Source organism: Notamacropus eugenii, chromosome 3, assembly GCF_028372415.1.
Source record: "Notamacropus eugenii isolate mMacEug1 chromosome 3, mMacEug1.pri_v2, whole genome shotgun sequence".
NCBI classification, from domain to species: domain Eukaryota; kingdom Metazoa; phylum Chordata; class Mammalia; order Diprotodontia; family Macropodidae; genus Notamacropus; species Notamacropus eugenii.
The window spans coordinates 191,549,744-191,568,623 of record NC_092874.1 but is presented as its reverse complement, the minus strand read 5'-3'; the positions used below and the strand labels follow the sequence as shown (position 1 = coordinate 191,568,623).

The following is an 18,880-nucleotide window of genomic DNA, read 5'->3' as shown; positions in this document are numbered from 1 at the left end:
AGCACCTAGAATGATTTTTCATGGTTCCCTCTAACCATTCAATTATATTCCAAATCTCCTAGACAGTATGACATCTTCCATTTTGAAACATGCCCTAGGACACCCTTACTGGGACCATGGAGTGCCACTAGCACATCTTCTCACACAGCAGTACTGACAATGTCTTGAGTCAGTGAGGTTTTGTTCTGGGGACAACTAGAAGATTGAATGGTATCTTCACTGAAGGCAGCCTCCAGAATGCCCTGTATGGACTGTTTTGCTTTTTGCCTAAAATCCTTCCCCATGAAGGCATAGAGCAGGGGATTAAGGCAGCTATTGGCAGATGCCAGTGCAATGGAGAGGTTGTCCAATGCTATCACTGCCTTCTCAAGTGGGGTATATGGAGATGCAAGCAATGACAGGACCCCAATAATATGGTATGGAGTCCAGCAAACAAAAAAGGTAACTACTACCACTATAGCCACTCTCAGGGTTTTGCTCCTAGATTTAGCAAAGTGACCTCTGTTTAAACGAAAAATGATGAGGGTGTAACAGATCACCATGATGATGAAGGGCAGAAGGAAGCCTACCACCAGTCTTGTGACTGTGATTGCTATGAAGGTTTTTGACAGTTGGTTCTCAGTGAAATTATAGTTATAAAAGAAATCCAAATAATTTTCTGTCCCTTCAGGTACCTCTAAAGGATTGCTAGAAGCCCTGGGTAAAGCTTGTTCATTGTCATAGGATACGATATCAGAATTTCTCAGGATGTCAGTATTGGAATCATTGGTGCTAAACTCAGGTAAAACAATAGGAATCCTTGATGATTCAACATGAGAAAGTTTCTCTGGCAGTTGTGACAAATCAGAAAAGGGGTGATGACCATATAAGTTAAATGAATCCATAGTGGATGCATCTCCAGAGTGAGCTCCAGGGACTTTAGTAGAGAAGAAAACATTAGAAGTTCTAGTGGTATCAGTGGTGGCAGAAGGCAAGGGATAAGTATATTTCCTGGAAGATGAAGGATGTAAGATGCCTTCTAGTGTCACAGTCAACTCAGATGCAGAAGGGTTCCAAAGTGAACTTTCTTTTTCAAAGCTAGAGCTAGAGTAAATATCATCTTGTAAATTGTGCTCTTCAAAGTTGTAGGCACATTTAGTATAGTCGTTGTCTGTAAAGGTTTCCCGGTACAAAAACACAGGCATGCACATCGCAAAAGCCAGGACCCAGATGCCGGCACAAAAGGCCAGAGCCATCCTCACAGTACGGTGATTCTGGCACCATATTGGTTGGAGCACTACTGCACAACGGTCAAGGCTGATGGCTGTCAGTAGGAAAACACTGGCAAACATATTGAGTATGATGATAGAAGGGATGAGCTTGCATAAGAGCCAGCCATAGGGCCAATGCCCCTGGAGGACCATGTGAATAAGGGAGAAGGGCACAGAAAGGCAGCAGAGGAGGTCAGCCACTGTGAGATGGAGGAACCATACTGTATTCACTGAACGCTTCATCTTCAATCCAGTCACCCAGAATACCAACGCATTGCCTGGCAGTCCCAGCAAGAAAGTGAGGCTGAAGATGACTATGGAAATTATCACTTGAGGTTCCCTCAAGGGCTGGTGAATCAAATCAGAAGAACTGGTATTGGTTAGAGTTGGAGGCATTCTGCAGGTTCTACAAAGGAAGCATAGGATGTGCAAATTTTACTCCTATTTCCTCACAGATTTCTGGCTCTTATCTAGACTTCTTGTCCTTTACAAATCATTGGTGGACTATCTTATCTTTTTTATGCTTTCTCTCTTAATGAGTTCACCTGCTCCTAGAGGTTCAGTTATCATTTTCAAATCTATATATCCAGCCTTCACCTCCCATCTTTCAGAAGGAATACAGAAGGGATCCTCTCAATCCATTCCCTGTTACCTAATTTGCAACTCTCCTAAAGTTTCATGACAAACCATCCCTTGACATCATTAGGCTAATGACAACTCATTATCCCAAATTTTTCTATCTTCTTAATCAAGAACTCTGAAATTTTTCTGATTACATCCTCCTATTCTTCCTCTCTTAAACCTCTACATGCCCATCGTGATCTCTGATGCATCCAACCTTCTTGTTCTCCAATCCAATCCGTTTACCCATTCTGTGGTTTCTTTTCCTTCCCTTTATAGCCTTGACCCAGATATTGACTACTTCAACTACATACAATCAATCAGAACTGAATCCTTCCTCCCTGTCTTATTGCCACCTTTCTAGAATCCAACCATCCACCTTCCTACACATGAACTACTGACTTTTCCTGGAGAATAAGTAGGGTTCACTATAAATTTGTCATTTAATGCCATCTGGGTCCTCACTGCTACATGGTGAACTTTTTATCCTTTCCTGATTGACTATCATACTCCCCACACCAGCTATTGTAAAACTTGCCTCTTTTCAGACCTCCTAAACCACTTCCTCTTGACTCCCTCTTGGCCAAGACTTCACTTCCACTGTACTGGAGATCACACCTCAAAATGCTTCTTCCTTTTTCTCTGTTCTCTTCTCTTTTAATCAAGGTTCTAATGAAGCCTTTTCCTTACTAAGGTTGTTCCTTTCACTTATGACCTTGATTTCATCCTTCCCTTTTTCTGTTAGAAGTTTACCCCTTTAATCATTTTATTTTTTTCTCATCTTCAATCTGTACTTGACTACTAGTTCTTTCCTAATTTCACATCTCTTCCATCCTTAAAAAAATCTTCAGTTAACCCTGTCAACCCCTCAAACTATTGTCCTAGTTCTTTTCTCTCTTTCAAATCCAAATTTCTAAGGAGGCTTTGTCTATACTCATTGAGGTCATTTCCTTAATTCTCACTTCTCAGTTCACCACTAACTTCTCCTACATAGTCTCCTACTTTAGCTTCTATGACACTGCTTTCTTGGTTCTCATCCTACCTGTCGAACTGCTCCTTAGTGTCCTTTGCTACATCATCATCATCTTCCATCTCACTAAGTGTAGAAGTCCATCAAGGCTCTATTTTGGGTCCCTTTCTCTTTTTTTCTCTAGAGGCATGGTCTCCTTTTGTCATTTTATCAGCTCTCATGGGTTCAGTGCTCACTTCTGTGGAGATGACTCTGGCATCTATATGTCCAACCTCAATTGTGTTTCTGAATTTCAGTCCTGTATTATCAATTGCTTGTTAGACATCTCCAAGTGGGTATCTCATAGGCATTTCAAACTCAATACGTTCAAAATTGATTTTCCCAAACCCATTTCCCTTCCATGTTTGTTGACAGTACTGCCTTTCTTCCAATTACCCATATTTATAACTTTGAAGTTATCCTTGACCCTTCCCTTTCCTCAACACTCACATCTCATCAGTTGCCAAGTTTTATGTATTCTATATCTTTAACATGGCTCTCATCCATTACTTTCTCTCTACTTATACCACAACCATCTTAGTCCAGACTCTCATCACCTCTTCCTTTGTACAGCTGCAAAACTGATGTTTCTAAAACCTAGATTTGACCCTGTTGCTCTTTTACTCAAAATTTCTCAATGATCCCTCATTACCTTAGTGAAAATACAAATTACTCATGCTTGATATGTCATCTCTTTACTTTGTGCCTTTGCACAAATGATCTCCCTTGTCTGAAAGGCTCATCTTTCTTATTTCTGCCTCTTGGAATTCCCACCTACCCTTAAAGAACAATTCAGGTACCATCTCCTAATGAGGTGTTTCTGAATTCTCCAGTTACTACTCCCTTCTCAAAGTATATTGTACAGTGGAATGCAAATAACTTGAGATAAGCAATTTGAAGGGGGTTAGGGGGGGCAATTTTTATTTTAGGAAAAGGGAGCAAATCACACTCTTAAGAATCTTAAATCTTAAAATCATCTATTTATTATTCTACATAGGATGAGCTTAAAATTTTATTATAAATGAGGATTCAACAATGACCAAACAGCTCTTCTTTTACCACTGAAAATGTACCTTAGCAGAAGAATGGGGTAAACAATTTTGATGTGGTTTAATTTTGTGACATCAGTGGTCTTGTGTACATGCTTCTACTGATAATAAGCTGGCTCAGAATGTCTGATCCTGACCAGCTGAAATTGATCTGAGCTAGTTTCCTTACTTTTCATAACTTTTCTGTTAGTTAAGCAAGGGATTTTGTGCCACAGTGTTTCATTGTTCTTTTATTCTGGTTTTTTTTTATTCCATAATTTAAAGAATAGACATTACTCTTGGGAAACATGCAAAAGTTATAGCTAATAAAGAGCACATTTCACTGACTGTTAGGGGTTTGCAGTGGCTATTGGTGTAGAGAAGACAAGTGTTTCAAGTATCAATCAAGACTACAGTGGGAACGGATTATTTTAATTGAAACTCAACAGACAATGTGGTTGAAAATTCAGAACTATACCAGTTCTTGATCAACTATTGCTGCAAAAGTAACCAAATTAATCCTCAGAAAATAAGTAGAGACCTTTAGAGAGACTTAATAGACAGAAGAACTGTTACTAATTTTTCTATGGTGTGGCATAGGTTTGTTGAAGTTGTATGTTTGTCCTTTGTTGCCAAAGAAGACCATGCCATCAGAGAAATGATAACATGACTTGCACTTGACTTTGTTTTGAGTGAGGGAGGGCTGTGCAGGTCACCAGCCTCACTTCTCCTCCAGAGTCATCTGTATCCAGTGACCAGATATTCATCTGGACTGGACTTGCCCAAGGTCACACAGCTGGTGAGTGTCAAATGTCTGAGGTGAGATTTGAACTCAGGTCCTCCTGACTCCTGCTTTATCCACAGCACCACATAGCTGCCTATATTGAAGTTGTAAGAAGAGAGCAAAGACCAGTTTTTTAAGAAGCTGCTAACAAGTGCCATGAAGAAAAAAAACCCTTGTTATGGAGAAGACAATAAAAAACTGGATTATTGACAACTGGATAAAGGTAATTTTTACTAATGAAACTCATTTTTTTCATTTAAGATTATGCCCAAAACCATTGATATAATTAGTGCTGTTGAGCCTGTAAGATCTGAGTATCTTCTTCAGGTTCTAAAATATCCTCCCAAAATATTTTGGAGATTTAAAAAGTTTTCATTGGGCCTAGATATCATTTCTCCATTTAAGGAATGACGAACTCTGATAAATATATTGATATCCTGAGAAGCAGAATTATTCTGGATGGAATACTGCAACACAAATTTACGTTATGAAAAGTTAAGAAATTTATATATCTAATATATGGAGCTAACTGTGCTTCAGTGGCCTGAGAACTTACTTGGCCTTAACCCCACTGCAATGAGTTACTGCAATTCCAGAGAACTGGTAAAGAAGCAAGCTACACTATCTCCTGACAGAATGATGATGTATTCAAGGTATAGAATGGGACACACATTTTTTTTTTTTAAACATGATCAATGTGTAGATTTGTTTTGCTTGACTGCTATTTGTTGCAAGAACTTGTTTTTGTTTTTTTCAGTTGGGGATGAGGATTCATGGGGGGAGGCAAGAGGCTAGTGGTAGTGTTGTTAAAAGAAAAGAGGATATTTTAAGTATATAAAAAAGAAAATGCGTAGAAGAGTACAGAAAGATGTTCAGAAGAAAAAATGTAAGCAGGACAGCTTTGAAGGTAAAATGTTGACATTTGCATCCTTGATTGGAAATAGTTAAACAAATTGTGGTACATGAATGTTTTTGAATATTACTAGAGCATAAAAAGATGAAAATTTCAACAATGACCAAATAACTTTTCTTTTACCATTGAAAATGTACCTTAGCAGAAGAATGGGATAAATAATTTTGATGTGGTTTAATTTTGTGACACGATAAATACAGAGAAGCATGGAAAGGCTTACGTGAACTGATTCAAAGTTAAGTAAGCAGAGTCAGAAAACAATACACACAACAGCTACGATAGTATGAATGACAATCACAAAACAACAAAAAATGCACAAAATAATAACAATAAAAGATGAATATTGTAAAATTATAAAAAATAAATTTGACCTCAAAAACAAGATATAAGAAGACACTGTCCTCTATTTCTTGTCAAGATGGGGGGAGGTTCTCAAATGTGGACTGTTTCATATAGTATTAAATATTTCAATGTATTAATAAGCTTTTTTGTTTTTTATCTTCTTTATCTTTTTTCTTTTTAGAAATTCTTTATTATAAGAAATGGTTCTCTAGGAGGCAGAAGGGAAAACAGGAAATCTAAGCAATGTAAACAAAAGATATCAATAAAATTTATTGAGAAAGTAATATGTTGTATACTTAAAAAAAAGCAGCCTATGTAATAAACATTCACAGTTTCCTATTGTAATCTATTTTTCTGTTCTATTTTGTAGATGGAATGTTCCTTTTGTGTGTGTTTGTTAAATGAAGAATAAAAAAAGAAAAAAACATGCCGGTTATAATCAAGGCTAGAGTTTGAAAAGTGGACTGTTAATTAAAGGTATACTTAGTCTATAATTTTATATGTTGTTTTATGATAAAGATTTAACAGATAAGTGTCAAAATCCTGTGAACTCAAGGTCAAATTTTACAAAACAAGCAACTGCAGCAAAAGGAGGTGTTGTTGCATATTAAGTTTTTAAAGATGTAAAACTTTGTAAGGTTTGTTGTACAAGCCAATACATTTAATTATTTTACTTTGTCCCATTTAGTTTGCACACTACAGCATATGCTTCATATTTATTTACTTGTGTGCATGAGTAGAAAGTAAATTCCTTGGGGGCAGTTAGTATTCTTAGTGCCTTGCACTTAGTAGGGACAAATATTTCTTGGATTGTATCAAATTAGTGGATTAAATCTCCTGACTATAGTCATATTTCTCCACATGTCTGCTGGACATTCAATTCACTTCAATCCACCAAGCATTTAAGTGCTTCTTACAAGCTAGGTATTATACTGGGAGCTGGGGGTACAAAAAGAAAAAGAAAACTACCTGCTCTCGAGGAGCTTACATTATCTTGGAGAGAAATAACATATATACAAATTCAAAGTAATTTGCGTGGTTGGGGGTGGATAAGAATTATTAATAATTGAGGAACATAGGAAAGACCTCTTATAGGAGGTGAACTACGATTGAACTAGACCTTGATGAGAGGTACGAGTTTTAATACACAGAGATAAGGAAAGAGAACTTTCCAGGCATGGGGAAGCACTTGCACAAAGACATAAAGAGAGTGGATAAAATGTCCCATATGGGCAACAGGTGTTACCTAGCCCACAATGCATCAATGTCTTCTTTTTCCCATATCCCCTCCAACATTTGTCATTTACCTTTTCTGTACTATTAGCCAATCTAATAGGTATGAGGTAGTACCTCAGAATTGTTTTAATTTGCATTTCTCTAATCAATAGTGAGTTAGAGTATTTTTTCATATGGCTATAGATTTTTTCATACGGTTATATATATATTTGATTACTTCATCTGAAAACTGATCACATCTTTTGATCATTTATCAGTTGGGTAATGGTACTTATTTATTTTTATAAATTTGACTCAGCTCTCTATATGTTTGAGAAATGAGGCCTTTGTCAGAGAAACTTTTTTTCACAGTTACTATTGCTAACTGTATTTCCCTCCATCCTATTCCACCCCCCACTGTTTATTCTATTCTCTTTCTCTTTTCATCCTGCCCATATTCAAAAATGTTTTGCTTCTGACTACTCCCTCTCCCAATCTGCTCTGTCTTCTATCATACCCCTCTTCTCTTATCCCTTTCCCTTCCTCCTTTCCTGTAGGGTAAGATAGATTTCTATACCCAGTCAAGTGTGTATGTTATTCCCTTTTTGAGTCAATTCTGATGAGAATAAGGTTCACTTACTACCCCTCACCTCCCGCCTCTTCCCCTCCACTTTCTTATGAGCTACAAATATCATCTTCTCATATAGAAATCTAAACAGCTTAAACTGATCAAGTCCATTATGATTTCCCTTTCCTGTTTATCTTTTTTATGCTTCTCCTGAGTCTTGTATTTGAAAGTCAAATTTTCTATTCTGTTCTGGTCTTTTCATCAAGAATACTTGAAAGTCTTCTCTCTTTGAATATCCATTTTTCCCCTGAAGGAGTATACTCAGTTTTGATGAGTAGATGATTCTCGGTTATAATTCTACCTCCTTTGCTTTCTGGAATATCATATTTGAAGCCCTCTGATCCTTTAATGTAGAAGCTGCTGCATCTTGTGTTATCCTGACTGTGGCTCCACCATATGTGAACTTTCTTTCTGACTACTTGCAGTATTTTCTCCTTGACTTGACAATAATATTCCTGGGAGTTTTCATTTTGGTATCTCTTTCAGGAGGTGATTGGTGGATTCTTTCAATTTCTATTTTACCCTCTGGTTTTAGAATATCAGGGCAGTTTTCCTTGATGATTTCTTGAAAGACGATGTTTAGGTTCTTTTTTGATCATGGCTTTCAGGTTGTTCAATAATTTTTAAACTATCTCTCCTGGATCTACTTTCCAGGTCAGTTGTTTTTTCAATGAGATGTTTCACATTGTCTTCTATTTTTTCATTCTTTTGGTTTTGTTTTGTCGTTTTTTGATTTCTCACAAAGTCATTTGCTTCCATTTGCTCCATTCTAAATTTTTTAATTAAACATATTTTCACATCAGTCATGTTGTATAGAAGAATTAGAATGAATGAAAGGAACCATGAGAAAGAAAAAACCAAAACAAAACAAAACAAAAGAGCAAATAGTATGCTTCAGTCTGCATTCAGACTCCATATTTGTTTCTCTGGATGTGGATGGCATTTTCCATCATGGGTCTTTTGGATTATTTTAGGTTCTTGCCTTGCTGATAAGAGCTAAGTCTATCAAAGTCAGTCATTGTATACTGTGGCTGTTACTGTGTACAATGTTCTCCTGGTTCTTACTTCATTCAGCATCAGTTCATATAAGTCTTTCCAGGATTTTCTGAAGTCTACCTATTCATCATTTCTTATAGCACAATAGTATTACATTACATTCATATACCACAACTTGTTCAGCCATTCCCCAATTGATGGGCCTCCCTTCAATTTCCAGTTCTTGGACACTACAAAAAGAGCTGCTATAAATATTTTTGTACATGTGGGTTCCATTCTAATTTTCAAGGAATTGTTTTCTTCAGTGAGCTTTTAAACCTCCTTTTCCATTTGGCCAATTCTGCTTTTGAAGACATTCTTTTCCTCATTGACTTTTTGGACCTCTTTTACCATTTGGCCTAAGTATGTTTTTTAAGGTGTTATTTTCTTCATTTTTTTGTGTGTGTCTCCTTTACCAAACTGTTGACTCATTTTTCATGATTTTCTTGCATCACTCTCATTTCTCTTCCCAGTTTTTCCTGTACCTCCCTTACTTGATTTTCAAAATCACTTTTGAGTTCTTCCATGGCCTGAGATCAAACCATATTTTTATTGGAGGCTTTGGATGGAGGAACTTTGACTTCGTTATCTTTTGAGCGTGTTTTGGTCTTCTTGGTCACTATAATAACTTTCTACAGTCAGAGTTATTTTTCCTCATTGTTTGTTCATTTCCCCAGCTTATTAGTTGAGTATTAGCTCTTTGTTAAGGTAGGACTCTGCTTCCAGAGTGGGAACTGGAATGTCCCAAGTTTCAGGGGTTTTGGGCAGCTGTTTTCAGAGATACTTCTAGGGACATGTATGTTTTCAGTTCTTCCAAGGTGGTATGATCTAAGGGGAGGTATTTATTACTCTCCTGGCCTGTGCTCTGGTCTTTGAGAGATGACAAGCACTCTTTTCTGCCCTGGAACTGTGAGGACAGTCCCCACTCTGCAATAGCTGCCAGCTCTGCTTTGCTAGTGCTCCCCCTCATCCTGGGACAAAGCAAGAGAACTTCAGTGCTACAAAAAAACCCCTGTAATCTCCTTCTGATCAGTTTTTCCAACCATCTTTGGGCTGAGAGCTCTGGCAGCAGCTGCTGCCACTGCTGATTCAATCACTCCCAAGGCCTGCTCCTGGTTTGCTGGGGTGAGACTGTGCTGGTATGATCTGTACTGGACTGTGCTCCTGTGTCACCCTGGTGCAACAGACTTTTCCTGCCAATCTTCCAAGTTGTCTTGGTCTGGAAATGTTTCACTCCCTCTTTTTGTGGGTTCTGCTGCTCTAGAATTTGTTTATGGTCATTTTTTAAAAGGTATTTGAAGGGGTTTGGGGGAAAGCTCAGGCAAGTCCCTGCCTTTACTCCACCATCTTGGCCTTGCCTCCAACAAGCATATATGTTAAACACTTACTTGGGTGGGGGGCAGCTAGATGGCTCAGTGAACAGAGTGCTGGGCCTGGAGTTAGGAAGTCCTGAATTCAAATCCAGCCTTGGACGCTTACTAGCTGTATGACCCTAGACAAATCACTTAGCCTGTTTTTGCCTTAAGCCACTGGAGAAGGAAATGGCAAATCACTCCAGCATCTTTGCTAAGAAAATCTCATACACACTATGATCCACAGATCACAAAGAGTCAGACATGACTCAACAACAACAAAACACTTACTATGTACATGGCAATGAGGTTCACTTAGACTATTGCAATAGTCTTCTTACCAATCAGTCTCCTGGTTTCTTGTCTCTTTCCTTTCTAGTCCTTCTTATGTATTGCCAAAATACTCTATTCACAGATCTGATCATGTTACTCCCTATCCAGAGAATCTTCAGTGCCTCCCTATTGCTTTTAAAATAAAATAAGAACTCTTTGGCCTAGCACTTAATATGCTCCCTAGTATGGTTTCAACCTATTTTTCCAAACTAATTTCATGGTATTTGATTCATTCGTTTGACATTACAGCCACATTATACTACCAGTTATTTTTTGAACTCAACATGCCACTCACCATATTGATGCATTTGTGTAACGCCTATGCCTGGAACAGACCTCTCCCTTCACCTATGTTTCTCATAATTCTCATGGCCCTTAAAGGCTCAGCTCAGAGCCTTTGTCCAGCCTTGTCTGATTCCAGTAGTTAAAAGGGTTCTCTCACTCTTCATTCTGGATCCTTCTTCTGCCACCTCTCACTCCCTATCTTGTATCATACTTACCCATATGCAATACCAGAATCCTTCTTCCCACTCCCCCTTAAATTCACCTTCTCCCCTCCTCCCATTGCAAGTTCCTGGAGAGTAAGGACCATTGTTTCTGACTTTGTACTCCTAAGATTTAGTGCAGTGCCTTCCACATAGTAGGCATTTAGGGAATACTTATTGAATTTAATTGTTTGGTGAATTATTCTTATCTCACCACAAATAGAACCAGAGATCTGAAAGGATCTCAAAAGTTCATTTTGTACCTCTGTAGAATAGCACTTAAATAATCCCTCAGATTTAAAAAATTTATTTAAAAAATTCTCCATCAATTGAAATGCATTAACCTTCTTTGGAAGGCCCCCTCTCTCCTGCATCTGCAAGCTTTCCTCATTGTATTCTTTCTCTACTTTCTAAGTATTCTCCAAGGCCCACTATGTAAGAACATTTTTCTTCATATTGCTATACTTTCATGTCCTATCTCTTTCTTTACCAGCATCAGATTTCTCAAGAGTATTTTATCCTCCTGACATCTGCTTCTTTACCAACCATTCATGCTTTAACCCCTTAAAGTTCGGTTTCTTCCCTACTACTATATTGAAATTTCTCTCTCACAGGTCACTAATGACCTCCTAGTCAACAAATTCAATGATGTTTTTCCTCCATCCTTGTCATTTTAACAACATGTGATACTGTTGCCCATCCTGTCTAAACTCCAAAATTTGGCTTCTGTTACTTTAGAATGTCTTGGTTCTTCCCTTACCCCATTGTTGGGACATTCTCCAAGGTTCTACTTTCAGTCTATTTTTTCTCTTTCTATATCCATGATCTTTTTTTTTTAAATTAAATTTATTTATTTAACTTTTAACATTCATTTTCACAAAATTTTGGGTTACAAATTTTCTCCCCTTTTATCCCCCCCCCCCCAAACACCAAGCATTCTAATTGCCCCTATGACCAATCTGCTCTCTCTTCTATCATCCCTCTCTGCCCTTGTCTCCATCTTCTCTTTTGTCCTGTAGGGCCAGATAGCTTTCTATACCCCTTTACCTGTATTTCCTATTTTCTAGTGGCAAGAACATTACTCGACAGTTGTTCCTAAAACTTTGAGTTCCAACTTCTTTACCTCCCTCCCTCTCCACCCCTTCCCTTTGGAAGGCAAGCAATTCAATATAGGCCAAATCTGTGTAGTTTTGCAAATGACTTCCATAATAGTTGTGTTGTATAGGACTAACTATATTTCCCTCCATCCTATCCTGTCCCCCATTACTTCTATTCTCTTTTGATCCTATCCCTCCCCATGAGTGTCAACCTCAAATTGCACTCTCCTCCCCATGGCCTCCCTTCTATCATCCCCCCAACCCTGCTTATCCCCTTATCCCCCACTTTCCTGTATTGTAAGATAGGTTTTCCTACCAAAATGAGTGTGCATTTTATTCTTTCCTTTAGTGGAATGTGATGAGAGTAGACTTCATGTTTTTCTCTCACCTCCCCTCTTTATCCCTCCACTAATGAGTCTTTTGCTTGCTTCTTTTATAAGAGACAATCTGCCCCATTCAATTTCTCCCTTTCTCCTCCCAATATCTTTCTCTCTCACTGCTTGATTTCATTTTTTTTTAAGATATGATCCCATCCTCTTCAATTCACTCTGTGCACTCTGTCTCTATGTATGTGTGCGTGTGTGCATGTGTGTGTGTGTAATCCCACCCAGTAACCAGATACTGAAATGTTTCAAGAGTTACAAATGTTGTCTTTCCATGTAGGAATGTAAACAGTTCAACTTTAGTAAGTCCCTTATGACTTCTCTTTGCTGTTCACCTTTTCATGATTCTCTTCATTCTTGTGTTTGAAAGTCAGATTTTCTTTTCAGCTTTGATCTTTTCATCAAGAATGCTTGAAAGTCCTCTATTTCATTGAAAGACCAATTTTTCACCTGAATATTATACTCAGTTTTGCTGGGTAGGTGATTCTTGGTTTTAGTCCTAGTTCCTTTGACTTCTGGAATATCCTATTCCACACCCTTCGATCCCTTAACGTAGAGGCTGCTAGATCTTGTGTTATCCTGATTGTATTAACACAATACTTGAATTGTTTCTTTCTAGCTGCTTGCAATATTTTCTCCTTGACCTGGGAACTCTGGAATTTGGCCACAATGTTCCTAGGAGTTTCTCTTTTTGGATCTCTTTCAGGTGGTGTTCTGTGGATTCCTTGAATATTTATTTTGCCCTCTGGTTCTAGAATCTCAGGGCAGTTTTCCTTGATAATTTCATGAAAGATGATGCCTAGGCTCTTCTTTTGATCATGGCTTTCAGGTAGTCCCATAATTTTTAAATTGTCTCTCCTGGATCTATTTTCCAGGTCTGTTGTTTTTCCAATGAGATATTTCACATTATCTTCCATTTTTCCATTCTTCTGGCTTTGTTCTGTGATTTCTTGCTTTCTGATAAAGTCCTTAGCCTCTATCTGTGCCATTCTAATTTTGAAAGAACTATTTTCTTCAGTGAGCTTTTGAATCTCCTTTTCCATTTGGCTAATTCTGCTTTTGAAAGCATTCTTCTCCTCATTGGCTTTTTGAACCTCTTTTGCCAATTGAGTTAGGCTAGTTTTCAAGGTGTTAATTTCTTCAACACTTTTTTGGGTCTCCTTTAGCAGGGAGCTGATCTGCTGTTCATGCTTTGACTTCATCTCTCTCATTTCTCTTCCCAGCTTTTCCTCTACCTCTCTAACTTGATTTTCAAAATTCTTTTTGAGCTCTTCCATGGCCTGAGCCCATTGGGTGGGCTGGGATCCAGAAGCCTTGATTTCTGTGTCTTTGTCTGATGGTAAGCATTGTTCTTCCTCATCAGAAAGGGAGGGAGGAAATGCCTGTTCACCAAGAAAGTAGCCTTCTATAGTCTTATTTCTTTTCCCTTTTCTGGGCATTTTCCCAGCCAGTGACTTGATCTCTGAATATTCTCCTCACACCCACCTCGCCTCCTGATCCTCCCAGCCAGCGTTTGGGGTCTGAGATTCAAATGCTGCTTCCAGCCTTAGGGCTTTTGGTGGGGGCAGGGCTGCTATTCAGTATGAGATTAAGTTTCAGTGCTGAGGTCGGGGCAGGGCGGCCTCTCAGGCTCAGTTCCCTCAGGGGGTTTATGCACAGACCTTCCACAATGGATTCAGGCTCCAGCCCGCTTGGGGAGCCCTGGTCTGCAGCCGCCTCTCAGCTTCTACCTCCCCCGGGGGGGCCTGAATTATGGGGGCACCCCACTCCCGTCTTGACCAGCCAAAGAGACTCTCTCACTGACCCCCGTCACCTGTGGGTGGAGGGACTTGTGCGGCCGCCAGAGATCCCGCCCTGAAGCCTACCCGGATCTGTATCTCTCGGTGCCGCGTCCGGGGCAGGTCTGGGCTGCAGTGAGACGGACCTTTTGCGAGAGGTTTGCAGGTCCCTCTGTGGGTGGAGGGACCTGCGTGGCCGCTGGAGATCCCGTCCCTGAAGCCTGCTCGGATCTTTTCCTCTTGGTGCCGCGGCCTGCGGCAGGGCTGCACCCAGCTCCCAGTCTATATCCATGATCTTATGTGATCCCACATATTCGACATCATTATGCAATTGATTATTGAATAGATATCTTCAGTCCTGACCTCTGAACCATGGTTCAGTCTTGCCTTTATAACTACTTACTGAATTTTGCAACTTCTGTCTCTTGCTGGCACCTCAAACTCAGCACATTTAAAACAAACTCATATTCCATCTTAAATTGACTAATACTGCTGGTCTTCCATTTTTTCTTAACATTACTACCATTTTTCTAATCAGTCAGATTTTAGACTTTGAAATAACTTTTATGACTTTTTTTCCTTCATCAACAATCCATATCTAATCCCTTTCCAAGTCCCATTCATTTTCATTTGTCAAATTTTTTTTTGATTTCCAAGACTATCACCCTAGCTCAAGCCACAGCCACCATTACTTAATATCTGGATCATCTCAATAACCTTCTAACTATTCCTTGAGTATTGCCTCCCTCTCCTATAAACAGTGGTGTACTGGTAAATGTTTAACAATCAGATATCTGAAAAAAAAGTACAAACAATACACTAAGTTTAATCTGCAATATTAACATTTCTCCATCACTTTCTAAAGTCTAGACAACCAACAACACAACAAATTGATTCTAAATTTGTAATGTATGACTGTTTATGATGTGTAGATGCCCGCACATAAAATTTAACAGTCAGCTCTAACAAGATAATTGGAGCTGGCTCCAGCACACCCTTGTCTATTAAACTACCCTGAACACTAATACCAGATTGGTCTTCCCACAGTCTTTTTGATCACATCATTCTCTCACTCAGAAAAATTTTGGTAATTCCCCATTGCTTGTCAGATAAAGTTCAAGCTCCTTTGACATTTAAGACACACCACAATTTGACTACAACCTGCTTTTCCAGACTTTCTCTACTATCTGGACACACTAGATAAATCATTATTCATTGTGTGTGTGTGTGTGTGTGTGTGTGTGTGTGTGTGTGTATATGTATATATATGTATGTATATATAATACACACACATATATATCTGTGAATCTATCTATACCTATACCTATATCTACATATCCATTTATCTATGTTTATGAACTGTGTATATCTATATATACCCCTATACCCCTATCTCTATCTGTATATATCTCTGTCTATTATCTACATTTATATCTATAACTAGATCTCTTTTTCCGTCTTTATCTCTACTTGTATCTCTTTCTTGTGCTTTCTAGTTCTCTCCCTTATTCTTATTTGAAAGAGGCAGTTATGTTTTAGTGGAAAGAGTCCAGTGGGTGTTTAATCAGAAGGGCTAGGTTGGAGTCATGATTCTCATTGAATAGCTGTATAACTTTGGGCAAGTCACTCAATCTCTCTAAGTCTCAGTTATTCTATCTGTAGAATAGGCATAATAATACACAGATTATCTATCCCACAGAATTATCATGATGAACAAATGAAAATTTATGTGAAAAGTATTTTGAAAATATTAAAGAAAAATCAGCTATTATAATTATTACTCATTTTTCAAGTAATGCATCAAATGCCAACTCTTCCAAGAAGCTATCCTTTACCTAGAAGTGATTGTTACCTACTTCAGCCTCCTATATTTCTTTATGCCACTCATAGGATCATAGATTTTAAGGGAAAGGGAACTTCATGATCAATTAGCTCAACTCTTTTATTTTCCAGTTGAGGAAATTGAGGCCTAGAGAGATAAAATGATTTTCTCAAAGTCACACAGGCAGTAAAAAGCAGAGTTAAGATTTGATTCCAAATCCTTGGACCCTTAAACTACCATTCTTTCCCCTATTTTATACTGTCTCTCTGGCACCAATCACATATTACTTAGTATTGTAATTATTTGTGTAGCTTCCTCCTTACTCCTTGATTTTAAGTCCTTTTGGAGTAATAACTATACCATTTATCTTTGTATTTCCATAGTTCTGGCATGATGTTATAAATGCAGTAGTTCCCAGTAAGTATTTGTTGAATAAATGCTTCAATTTTTTTAAAATTAAAAGACTTTTTCTTTTTGGCTCCTCAAAGTTCATTTTCATAGCCTTCATGCTGCCTCATCAAATTTCAAGAGGCTGTGTTGTCAAGTTTCTCTTTGCTCCTTTCTTCCCTTTTTTTAAGTTCCTTATTTTAATCTAGTATGTCAACAGTTTTCCTTTTTGAGATGTTCCAAAGATATTTTCATAAATTGAAAATATTTCTGCTGTGTTGACAAATGCTGACACCAGGGCGTTTGACCATTAGTAAACTGGGTGGGCTATACTGAGTCAAGAAGTTCATGGACAAAGAAACACAGAAGATCCCTTTCATTTAAAATCTAGAATCCTATGAGTGGCATGAAGAAAGATCCTTTCCCAATTCTGAAGATCAGTGATTCTCTATTTCTGTCTCATTGTTCTGCTAACTCAACTCTGAGTCTCACCAGTGTTTCTTCCACCCTAAAATACATGCACTCATAGACCAACAAAAAATTAAGGAAACAGTAGAATAGAAACATAAGAGCAGAAACAATTTTAGGATTTAGGAACTGGAAGGGATCCTAGGAGATCTCTAGTTTTATTTCCCCTTATTTTATAGATGAGGGGCCAGGGCCATAGGAGCCCAGCGAACTAAAAAAAAGAGGATGAACCCTGTCAGTGAAGGGTTATTAATTCCTTCAGGGCCTCAGCTATTAAGATTTTTGTTTCAGATATGGGGAGACATAAAGCGACTTGTCCAGGAAGATCAGCAGGATTCACAGATAAGCAGGACAGCTCTGAAAGTAAGATGTTTAATTTATTATACCACTAAGGAAAGCAAGGGTTACATGATAGAGACTTGTAGATGCATGTATGACCTCTACTGTCTATATGGTAGCACACATTTTAATCTATGTTAAGTTCAGAATTTTGTGAATGATGGGGGTGGAGAGGAAAAGAAGGGAAAGCAATTACCTGACTTTAGTCAAAGTGGAATGATAAGGACTGGAGAAGAAGTCTCTGAGTGATATGGAATGCAAACTGTCTTAAATAATATATATCTTCATTCCAGAAAAGAAATTTTTTTTTTTATGGATTAGGATTAAAATGACAAGTCTTTAAACATCAGACCCAATTTATTTGTAAATATCTATATTTTATTTTGGTGGGTAGAGAGAAGAGGTTAGAAATTGCTCTTATGGTAAAGTCCCTTTGAAGAATTTAGTAATTTTGCACATTTAAATTTTATTTTTTAATCTCATAAGTTAAAAATAAACAAAAACCTAAAACCCAATTCCTTCATTGTTTGGAAGAAGCAGTGGTGAGAGAAAAATAGTGTAAGGTTGATTGTATAAGGGAGGAAATAGGCAATGGAGAAAAGAACAGAAGACAAAAAAGAGGGAGATCTAACAAGAGAGGGGCAATGTCTAAAGGAAGAGTACAGATTAAGGAGTTGGGAGAAGATAGCAGCAAGGAAAATTTGAACATGAGAGAGAAGTAGTCTTGCCGGAGAGAGGCAGAGACATAAGAGATTCAGAGTTCCTCAGGATAAACTGATTAAGGAAAAAATACACCGCGGGAGTTCACACAAGAAAGTGATTGGTGTGATGGGAATCAAGAAAACAAAGGAAAGGAGAGATGGAGATGGAAAGAGAGAGATAAGGAAATGGAAAGACCCAAACAGGTGAATCAGTTACTTACCGAAGGACAGTAGCTTGTGTGTGGCTGGGAGCAGGATTCAGTCTAAATCGAGAAGTCCTTGCCACATCCTTCTCTGGCTCTCACCAGAGAGTATGTATTTGGTATATTTAGGAAATTTGTTTTTTTTTTTCCCTAGCAAACAATAGGTTTTTTTTCTTTTTAAAGGAGCCATCTCTGGCCTTGGCTGTTGCTTTGTGGTGTAATCTAACAGGAAGGGTCAAAATGAGTCATCTTCAAATTTAGCAATTTTGCTTAGATAAGAGGGAGGAGAAGTTGATAGAGAAAGCTTTATGTGTGGTTGTCCAAAAAAAAAAAATAAAGAAGCATGTTTTCAGATATGAATTTTACATATGTGTGATGCCTATATTCCAGGGGGACTATATACTGAAGTACATATACATGTAATAAAATTTTTGTATACAAACACATGGAATCATTTTTGGTTAGACTGGAAGGAACTAAACATTACTGATCCCAACCTAGTTTGCTGAACACATTGTGTAAGTTCTTTGATGTACCTAAGTCATGTTTTTTGACTTGTTTAGTCCCAATGGAACATTGTGAAGATTGGCAAAATAATTGCCAGTCTTTTCCTTTGATTCTTTTGGGATACAGCACCTAAAGAAATGTAGCACTCCAACCCAAATGTGGAACCTCTCTAGACAAGCTACCCCAGGTTCAAAGTACTC

At 38.1% G+C, this 18,880-nt stretch overlaps 1 protein-coding gene across 1 annotated transcript; it reads right to left on the bottom strand.

The window, feature by feature from the left end:
- C3AR1 (complement C3a receptor 1) lies at positions 1 to 18,304 on the bottom strand. Its single transcript, XM_072653677.1, has 2 exons — positions 18,192 to 18,304; positions 1 to 1,656 (listed from the first exon to the last, which is right to left on the bottom strand). Exon 2 carries the CDS (start codon positions 1,644 to 1,646, stop codon positions 141 to 143), a length of 1,506 nt encoding a protein of 501 aa, XP_072509778.1. The 5' UTR covers positions 1,647 to 1,656; positions 18,192 to 18,304; the 3' UTR covers positions 1 to 140.
- Between the last annotated feature and the right edge of the window lie 576 nt (positions 18,305 to 18,880).